Source organism: Microtus ochrogaster, chromosome 5 (assembly GCF_000317375.1).
Source record: "Microtus ochrogaster isolate Prairie Vole_2 chromosome 5, MicOch1.0, whole genome shotgun sequence".
Lineage (NCBI taxonomy): Eukaryota > Metazoa > Chordata > Mammalia > Rodentia > Cricetidae > Microtus > Microtus ochrogaster.
The window spans coordinates 90,142,756-90,153,550 of record NC_022012.1 but is presented as its reverse complement, the minus strand read 5'-3'; the positions used below and the strand labels follow the sequence as shown (position 1 = coordinate 90,153,550).

The window sequence follows — 10,795 nt, the reverse complement described above, 5'->3', positions numbered from 1 at the left end:
GAGAGAGAGAGAGAGAGAGAGAGAGAGAGAGAGAGAGAGAGAGAGAGAGATCTTCTCTATAAATATGTAGTTAGTTCATAGCTCCCATACCCAAAAGCTATTGATAGGTTTTTACCGGAAAGAGTTTAGAGGCTCCAAATCTTCTTAGAGAATTCCTGGGGAACTCCCTGGACTTTGTGGGTTAAGTACCTTTCTTTCGCTCTGGCAGCGGATGGTTAGTGACTCTGGGTGCTGCTTTGGTTCTGCATGGGGTAGCACCCACTTTGGCTTCAGTTTCCTGGGGCACTCATGGAAATGCGGCATCTCCTTTAATCACATCTCACCTCCCTTTTGTCTTTTGAACTCCATGCGGATTTATAAGGAAACCTTTACTTTCCAGCGTGCTCAGAATTCAGGGAGCGTGTGGGCTGTGGTTGCAGTTGCTCGTTTGCAGTTTCAGCCCGTGGAGGATGATGTATTCAGAGAGCTCGGAAATCACACACAGTTTCATAGGCCTCTGCAGTTCCAGTCTTCCTGTGCCAGTTATAATTTCTTAGGCTACTTGAACCCAAGGTGGGGCACACTTCTCACGTATCTTTTAATGTTGTGTCTTCATCTATCCCTGCATCTCAGCATCTGAAAATCATAACATTTGCAAATTACATTAGTAAGAATGAGATTCAGACTTTAAATTTGTGCCAAGTCTGAGTAGAATACATTATCAGAGAATGTTATAATAAAATTTATAGAGATTTCTTTAGAAACATGTTGCTTGTGACCTTCCCATTTTCTTTTATATAAAAATATTTTAAATGATTTATAGTAATCACAATTTTATCCTGTAGCAAAAGAGCCATTGAAAACATGTTTGCTCAGGTAAATAAACTATAATGTTAGCATCATGTTCCCCTATCTGGTTATTGACCTGACAGCACCATAAAATCTCTTTCAGAGCAGCATCTCAGACATGTGGAGAAAGATGTTCTGATCCCCAAAATAATGAGAGAAAAGGCCAGAGAGAGGTGTGCTGAACAAGTTGAAGGTAAGATTCATAAATTCATATAAAGATCAAACTCATTTGTAATAATATGATGTGAATTTAATCCTCTGCCTCGAAGTCAAGTAGTCAGTGAATTAATATGTATGAGTTGCTTCTCACCCTTCACCAGAAACCAGCATTCCAGGTCTCAGACTTCCAGTCAGCAATCAGTTCATTTACAATTTAAAAGCACGTCTCCAGTTTAGGAGCAAAAAGCCTCCTTCCCAGAGTGTAGTTTACTGAGAAGACCTAGACGTGAATGTTCTGGAGAGAGGCTTGAGAAAGTCAAGTATGCTGCGGGCCTTGGCTGCATCTGAAGCCTGGTCTGGAGTACACACACAGGCTCACACAGCGATGGCTTTCCTTCCTGTTGAGTCTTGCTGAACTCGTTTTGTGGGTACTCTGTTTTGTCTTGTGTTTTGAAGTGGAAGTTACTTATGTAAATCACGTACTGTTCCTATGTATGGTAATTTTAGAAATATTGTTGATTGGTATGTAACACACTGGTAAAACACAAAGTGATAAGAACTGGGACCATCATAAGTCTGTAGTTGATGGGCTGTTAGAAAAGTAGGCGGGAACTTTACTGTAGATAGGTCTTTAAAAAGAATAGACCTCTTGGATTGGCCATCATTAACAAAAGGCAGCAAAATTTTGCTAATGGGGTGGGGGAGATGGCTCAGTGGTTAAGAGCACTGACTGCTCTTGCAGAGGACCCAGTCATCTGTAACTCCTGTTCCACCTGATACCCTCGTTTGTCCTGTTGGGCACCAGAAATGTATACCATGCACAGATGTATGTGTAGGCAAAACACTCATAATGCATAAAATGAGAATAAAGTCTTATTGTTTTATGCTGAGATAGGCTCTTTTTCCCACCTCCTTCCCTCTCTGTACCCATTGTCACCTTTGTCCAAGCATGTCAGTGACTTTTAGTGAGATGGCTGCGAGTTTCTCTCTGGGGAGTCAGGTTGTATCAACTCTAGTTTTATGACTGTCAGTAAAGTTAACATGCTAAGGACCTTTTTCTTCTTTTCCTCCTTCAACTCTCGAATCGACTTCTGGAATACAGCGGAGGCAGTGAAACAGGACCAGTGCCTATGGTAGCATTGTGTTGCTCGCGTTGTATGACTTGTGTGAATCGTATATTTGAAATCCTCTATCAGTTTGTAATTTAGAATCATTCTGTGATCTTACTCTTGCCTGAAAAGTCCTTCTGTTACGTTGCTCTTGTTTGAGGTCCTTCTGTTGTACTGACTGCTGTGCTTTCGTTGGAGACTGGTTGTTTATCCAGCGCTCCTCCCTCCAGCTCCCTACCCCAGGTGTCAGCAGAAATTAGCCCATTGGCACCTGCAGGGGTCAGGACACATCTGGTGTTGGCAGGTGTCACACTAATAATCTCAAGGGGTGGTTTTCCACTTGCCTCATGGGACTTTTCAAAACACAATCTTTTTCAGGGGAGGCAAGGGAAACCTTCAAAGTGGAATAAAGTTCTTGGAGTAGAACTTCCGCTGCCAGGGAAATGAGTTCCTAGAATCGCCGGTCCAGAGGAGTGAACACAAGTGCATCTGTTCTGTTTTGTAGCCCGTTAACCATGGTACCTCGAGTGCGAGGAATCTAACTTAGTTACTGGGTAACTTGTAAGATTTGGATGAAAATGCAGAGTAACTGTGTGATTCTGGGTTTCAGAACCGCACTGACTTTAGAAAATGATTCTGTTTTGGTTCCTGAGATGAGAGAGAACTGTAAAATATTCGTGCTTTATGGTAACTACTTTATAATGGCAGAAAACAAAACTTGCAGTTTCAAGTTCTATCAAGAGTTATTTAGCATATTAAGATTTTGGTTTTAAAAATTCCATTATTTTACCTAGTAAAAGCATCTTAGTTAGTGGCTGGTGAGATGGCTTAGTGGTAAAGGCATTTGCCACCAAACCTGAAGACCTAAATTTCATTCCAGTCTTCTGACCCCCCAAAATGCATCTTGACACATACACCACACACATATAAAACATGCACACACACAATAAATGAGTAAATAAATGTAAACCGTGCATTATAGCATCTCAGAATTTGAGATTCATTTAGATTATTTTAATGATTTCCCATTACTAGGAAGCATGCTGTAATTGATTTCTGAATATTTGAATATTGACTGTTCCTAAATAGTGCTTAGAACGTAAAATTATTTTCTGAACACACAATGCTCCTTAGTCTCCATTTGCCGTGTGACGGGAGTGTACACTGGTGTTAGTCCCACAGGCGGTTCTGAAGCAGAGCAGTAAGTCACAGTTGAGAGCCAGGGTATTGCCTTTTATGTACTGTTTATATTCTTCCTTGTTACATGATGATAGGATTTCACTTAGGAGCATTTTGTATGCTAATTGTATGGTTTCTGGATAAAGATATAGGAATTTTAAGAAGCATTCTGACTTTCTGCTAAATGTCAGAACATGCTGTGTAGGAAAGCTTTTCTGTTTACTTTTTCCCCCATGTCCTTTCAACCCAGCTGGTTGTAAGAACTGGGTCAGACTGGCAGCAGCTTAGGTTTGTGAAGGAGATAGATGGAAGCCTTTCTAGGGACGGCGAGAGGTGAAGTCACTTTCAGTGAAAGACGGGTGCCTTGTTCTAGTCACCAGCGGCGGTTATTGACAGCTACCCTTCCTATTAACAGCGAGCATTTAACTAAGCGTTTGCCTGTCGAATCTTTGGACTTGATCTAATTTGCTAGCATTAATTAGTTTCTTTTGAGCACAGACACTTGGTACTCACAGCTATAGATTTGGAGGTCTAATTAGGGTAGAAAATGGAACAGAATGGGGTAAGGCATTAACCTTCCACCATTACCAGCTGGGACACCGATAAAGCCCAGAGTCCAAATGGTGGCTATTGATGTGAAGAGAGCCCTGGTGACTATCGTTTCGGACGGGTGCTGTGGACTTACCAGTGCTCTCCCCATTATGACTTTTAACCAGCATCTATGATACCTTTGTTATCCATGCACTATTGAGTTTTACTTTACCACTATTTATTCTAAGTTTCCCATTTCATTAAACTGAATAATAAAGCCAGAGCAATAAAACTGGCTTTAAACAATAGGTAATGTTTAAAACTTTGACTATTTCATTTCCAAGTGATAAAGTTTAACTTTAGTATGCAATGGTGTGATTCTGTATCTGTGTACCTCCTAAATGCTGGGATTAAATGGGTGTGTCACTGTGCCTGGCTGTAAATGCCTGTAATCCCAGTGCTTGGGATGTGGGGGCTGGAGCATCCAGTGTTTGAGACTAACATATGCTGTAGATGAACCCTGTCTAATGTGTGTGTGTATGCGTGTGTGTGCTTGTGCGTTTTATACATATATAAAATAAGAAACACAAATATGGTTTTCTTTTGTTGTTGTTTTTTTTGAGACAGGGTTTCTCTGTGGCTTTGGAGCCTGTCCTGGAACTAGCTCTGTAGACCAGGCTGGTCTTGAACTCACAGAGATCCGCCTGCCTCTGCCTCCCGAGTGCTGGGATTAAAGGCGTGCGCCACCATCGCCCGGCTCTACTTACCGCCTTTTGAAACTTTATTATGTAAAGGCAGTATATATATAGAGAGATTAGATACACAGAATTGTGATTTTATTAGTGTAAACTCTGACAAGTCTGTAACTTTTATATTAAAAGAAAACTTTATATCAGTCCTTTTCTGCCAGTAGTATTTGTACCCATGAATAAAACCACTAGAACAGATGACTAAAGTCTGCCTCGCTGAGTGCACTGAAGATGGGCCTGATGGGAAACCCAGTGGCTGAATTTCTAGACCCCTGTCCCCGTCCCTAAGCCCAAGCAGAAGCCCCTTCCTGAAAAGCTGTGAAGGCCTCAATGCTCTTTCATTCATGGTTCTAGGAATTACTAACTTCGTTTTAAGGAGATGGTTAATTACTTGTTATGTTTTTGTTTTTTTCTAGTATATAATTGATATTTGATATGAATTTGCTGTGTTGTGTCATGATGTTTGGTTTGAAAAAAGTAAGATTTTCCTTTCTATTATCAAGATAAAAAAGATTTTGTTATCAAAAGTTGCCTAGAACACTCTTTAACCTAGCTTTGGGTCTTCTTTTACGTTGTTTTATCCTATGTTTGTGTTGTAGTCTTTTGATCTTTTGGCCAGAAAGTGGAGGTGCCCTCTAAAGGAATAAATGTAAAGCAACAAGAAGTATGACTTGAGTGTGTCCTTGGAACATTACAGCGCTGACATTAAGCAGCAGAGACGCTTGATAAAACGCTTCCCTTCTGTCACCCACGTGCAGCTGAAATACATTGCTTTTGGCCGGAGTCTAATGTTGTGTGAGGAGACAAAAAAGAAAACCCGAGTGGGAGCATGTTGGATGTTCTTTAGGATTTTGCAGAAGAGCATCGAAACAAGACTGCCTGTGATGAGTTGTCTCTGCCCAGCTGCATCGCTTGAAGCGTCCCGCACCTTTTATTTCCTTTGTGGTCTGACTTATGCCATTATTGCCATACCGTGTTTTTGCCATTTGCATCAGTTTGCTGATTTAAACTGACACTGAAGTGGAGCTGTGACCCAGCTTCAGACTGGCTTGACTATTGAGAAGGTCATCTGTCAAATCACCAGTATAGTGAAGACCTTGTATGTATATAACAATGTTGTTCAAGAGTTACAGACAGGTGCAGAGTCCTGCTGATGCTTGTGGCCCTGTGGTAGAGTTCCTACCACCCTGGATTCAGTGATTTGCTCTAAGGACCTAGTATGTAGCCATGGTCATAAAAATGATATACAATTTCCAAGGCTCTTCTCTGAGTAGAGTCACTTACCATGGTCTTAGCTTTGGCAATGTGGGATTGTGACAATATAGGTTAGGTGTTGTCTACCAGAGAAGCTTACTGGAGACTCCATCCATAGACAGAAAGCTTTACTGGGAGTTGGGTCTGTAGGCAACTTCTGCCATCAGGTACCATGATTTCAGATTCCTAGAAGGAAATCAGATGTTCAGCATAAACCATATTGTTTGTACAAACAACTTGAGTTCAGTAAGCCACTCTGATCAGTTGCATAGTGATGAGAACACTCTCCAAATCCAAGTTCTTTGATGCCAGCCAAGAGCGAGCCTCTCCAGGGACAGCTGTAGTATCAGGTGTGCTCTGTTACCTCTTTTCTGTGAGTGGACATAATAAAAGTTAATTAGCAGTATTCTTGCCTTTCTTATGAGGCCTCGTGTTAGACAGCTGAATTAAGTTTTATACTAACCAAAAAGAGATCATGATGGTCATTAATGGTTGATCTGGTGTTGTTGAATTTGTAAACTCAGGCTTCTCCTGTCAGATTTATGGCTTATTGTAATTGCCGTATGTAACTAGACATAAATACCCTTGAATGTTGTGATTTCAGAAGTAAATGTAACCTTTTAATACTTTTAATATTTAAATGAGAATATTAACAAGGGACTTTTGTCTAAGCAGCTGAACTTAATTCTTTGTTTACGTATTTATTTCTGTGTTTATATGGTGTATAGATGTCTATGTGAAAGGGTATGTGCATGCATGTGCAGATTTGTGCATGTGTGTGCATATGGAGGCCAGAAATAGAGGTGGCTTCAACCCCGTTTTCTGATATATGTTTTTTCACTGAGTCTGGAACTCACCAATTGGGTAAGACCAGCAGGTCCCAAGCACCAGAGACCCTCCTATTTTGCCTCCCCAGTGCTAGGATTAATGGCACTTGGCAGCATACCTGGCCTTTTAAATGTGGTTGCTAGGAATCCAAACTCAGATCTTGATGCTTGCATAGCGAGCTCTTACTGTCTGCCTCCCATAGTGAGCATACTATTTTAAAACAACTGATGTGTGCAATTAATCCTTGAAGATATGTTTTATTGTGGAAAGTCTACATTTGAGCTCAGTAGCAAAGAAGTGCATGTCTTAAGACTTAACAGTATTGTTAAAATGAATAAACATCATTATAAAATATGACATGGCTTTTCAGCCACTATTTCATTAACAAGTTTTTATTATCCTCGTATTCCTAAACATCAACTTTTAATTATTTTCCTGTAATAGACTTAAATCCTTTCATCTTATGAGAAATTAATCCAAAATTAGTTATAGTCTTTAAACAGTCCTGTGCCCTTGTATTTAAAATCTGCTAAAGATCACACTTTGCTTAAGCTACCTGATGATCCTAATACAGTGATTGCATTCTTCTAGGGATCTAGAGCCTGGCACATGCAAACTTTGTGTTTTGACTGAAGGATAGTGTAATAGAAATTCTTATCTGTTCAGGAATGATAAAGAGACTGTGTGGTTTCCACAAAATTCTAGACTATATTGACTAGTATAAAGAAAACCTCTTAAAGTCATCCTTTTGTGTGGAGTCCGTAAACCACAGTGCCTGAAGTGAATAGATGTTTCAGTGTCCGATTGGTTGTGTTACTCGCAGAGCTTGTGTGGAAGGGCTGTATCATCTGTGCATCTGGCTTTTAAATGGGAGCTCACAGATCACAGTTGCAGCCCAGTAACTCCTAGTTTATTTTTTGTTTCTTTTTCTCCTTCCTTCCTTCCTTCCTTCCTTCCTTCCTTCCTTCCTTCCTTCCTTCCTTCCTTCCTTCCTCTCTCTCCCCTCCTTTTTTTTTTTTTTTTTGGTGTGTGTGTGTGGGAGTGTGAATTATAGAATAAATCTAAGTCACACAGATGTGCTCCTGATGTGTGGAGCTGCGCACCTGTAGCCTCAATGCTCGGGTATTGAGAGAGGAGTGTGAGTGTAAGGCCATTGCTGGCTGTCTTGAGATTGCAGGCCCAGCCTGAGCTATGTAGATCTTGGTCCTTTTCATAGGTTTTTTGTTTGTTTGTTTGTTTGTTTGTTTTTGTGTGTGTGTATTGAAAATGAAAACCTGTCACTTCTTTTACTCGTATCCAACATCATGCACAAGTCATAAGTATATATCATGATGAATTAGGACAGTGAATATGCCAGTTGAGTCACCATTGATGCCATGAAATGTACATCATCAGAAGTCAGCCTTCCTCTATTCTTCTCCCCTGAAGTCATTACTAGCAAAAACAGAAATGAAAGGGGAGTCAAACCATAGAGGTGGGCAACTCCTCTTGCTGGGATCGCTGTAACTGCAGCAGCACCAAATGAGCAAAAAGGAAAAGAACCCTTTTATCTTTCTAGAGAAGTTTTTTAGGCAAAGACAGGTGTTGATGTAACTAGAGGCCCTGAAAAGATTGTGTGTGTGTGTGTGTGTGTGTGTGTAGATTAAGTTGTCTGCTTAAATGAAACAAAAAATTTTTTACAGAAACTTAACAGCTCAAAGTCTTTATGTCACACTGTCCACAGTAATCATAATACAATAAAAACAATTCAGTGCCCACAGGTGCAGGAAGCAGAGATACATTCTCAAGTGTACTTAGTGAAGGCAGGTAACATCAAGAGAACTCAGATGTTGAAATTAGTAGACAAGAGTCTTAAAACAGCAGTTGTAATGAAGAATATAAAAGAACATATTCTTGTAGCAAATAAAGCAGGAAATCTTAATTAGAAAATTTAAAACTAAGAAATGCACATGCTAAAACTCAAAAATATATCCAGTTAAAAACCAAAGAATGGAAATTACAGGAAACATGATCCTAAAGATCATTAGAACTATCGAATCTAAAATATTTTTACAGATGGTAAAATGTGATTAAAAAAATGAAACAAACCTTAGGACTTGTAGCATAAGGTAAGGCCAAGCTCCATGTGACCCCAGTGGTGCACTTACTCCACTGGCTATAGCTAAGATCGTTGAACCATTGCTTTGTTTACCTCTACCAGGACCAGGAGGAGGGACACATCACAGATCTGAAGGCCAAGGTAGATGGTATACTAGAAATTCCTAACAACTGCAGATCGCAAGTAGCCTAGGTTTCTTTCAAAGGGAGAGGGAGTTGGCTAATTGTAGGGTCCCCACGCAGTAGGCCACTGCTTAGCAGAGACTGCTGTTCCTCACGGTAGCAGAGATGGCTTTTAGAATGTCTTGCTGAGTGAAGTGCACAGTCTTTATAAACAGAGTGGTCCAGGATGGACTGGATTAGTTGATGGGAGTAGGGCAGGTACTGTTTGGAAAGGAACATGGAGGGGTTTTCTGTAGCCATCTCAGTGTTGCCTTGTTGCTGATTGGTACTAAACAGGCGTTTATCTCACCACGTAGTGTGTATGCTTAAGATCTGCTCACTTCATTAACTAGCTAGTATTCACATCAGCACTGTCAAAACAGCTCTACTCACATATGGTGAGAGTTCTGTGGGTAGGAAAACATGCAATGAATAGTGTTGGCAAGGCTTTGAGAAACGTCTTTATGCTGTAAAGAACCGTCAGTTGGTACAATATTGTGAAAAGAGGGTAAAAAAAATAAAATTCTACAAATGTGGTCATTTCCCAACCTAGTAGTTTTTCTAATAGAATTTTATATTTATGTTGCCGTAAAATATTCATAAAGATATCTGACATAGCATCATGTATAAGATTACTGCTAAAACCTTAGCTGTCGGGCTTCTACCTATTGTGTACTTTATGGGATAGGAGTTTTGCATACACTAAGAACATACTAAGTCTCATTGGCTTATGGGAGGCCAGAGGTCACAGCAAGATTTCATTCAGGAACTGCACCTGACCACACTGATGGTGAAATCTTCTCTGCTGCTGTCTCTGCATGAAGCTCCACTGCTCATGTGTTCTCCAGGCCACACACTTGCACTGCTTTCCACGACTCTTTGAAGCCAGAGACGTGCAGACGCTTCACTGGAAAAAAATTTCCTAACCCCAGTTTAATTAAATTTTTTAAAATTTAAGAATGAGAAGGGTTTACTAAAATAAGTAGTAATGGACATTTATCATATACATAGCTGTGTGCATAATATAAATATTGACTTAGATATGGCTGGGGGGGGGTTAGTCCTTATTCTTCTGGAGTCTACAGGAGATAGCACACAGTGTGGCAAGAGATGGTTGTCAAATACTTACAGTTATGAGAAATGCTATCAACTGATTTTCATGAGGAAACCGTAGTTATTTTTATGTTCCAGTAATACTGGTGATGTATAAGTTTTCTATATTTTTTAGCAGTGTTTTTACATTTATCCATTTTTTATTGAAAAAAGGTAATAAAGACTGAATAGACAAGTAAAATTTTTAATTTTTTAATTAAAATATATGGTTGGGCAGTGGTGGCACAGGCCTTTAATCCTAGCACTTAGGAGGCAGAGACAGGTGGATCTGTGTGAGTTTGAGGCCAGCCTGGTCTTCAAAGCAAGTTCCAGGACAGGCAGGACTGTTACACAGAGAAACCCTGTCTTGAAAAGAAGAAAAAAGAAAGAAAGAAATTTGAAAATATAATGTTCCTTTTAATTCATAGAATTAATTCACAAGATTTGGAAAACATAAGGAGTGTTGATATGGGATGCCCTTCTGTATGCTGTAAATATGTTTTATTACCATTGGTTAATAAAGAAGCTGCTTTGGCCAGTAGCCAGAATAGAGCCAGGCAGGAAATCCAAAGAAAGATACTCAGAAAAAGAAGGTGGAGTCAGGGAAGCAAGATGTGAGGTAACACCACAGCTATGTGGCAATATATAGATTAATAGAAATGGATTAGTTTAAGATGTAGAAGCTACTTAGAAATAAGCCAGAGCCATTGGCTAAACAGTTTGTAATTAATATTAAGCCTCAGAGTGGTTATTCCAGAACTGGTGGTCGTCAGAGAAACCACCAGTTACGGGGTGTGTCTGTGCATG

At 40.0% G+C, this 10,795-nt stretch overlaps 1 protein-coding gene across 1 annotated transcript in view; it reads left to right on the top strand.

Annotated features, from left to right (window-relative positions):
* Window positions 1–10,795, top strand: part of Cmc1 (C-X9-C motif containing 1) — an 81,888-nt gene that overhangs the window by 19,131 nt on the left and 51,962 nt on the right. The window contains exon 2 of the mRNA XM_005348068.3: window positions 932–1,021. Coding sequence (XP_005348125.1) covers window positions 932–1,021 — 90 coding nt within the window. The remainder of the gene's footprint in view (window positions 1–931; window positions 1,022–10,795) is intronic.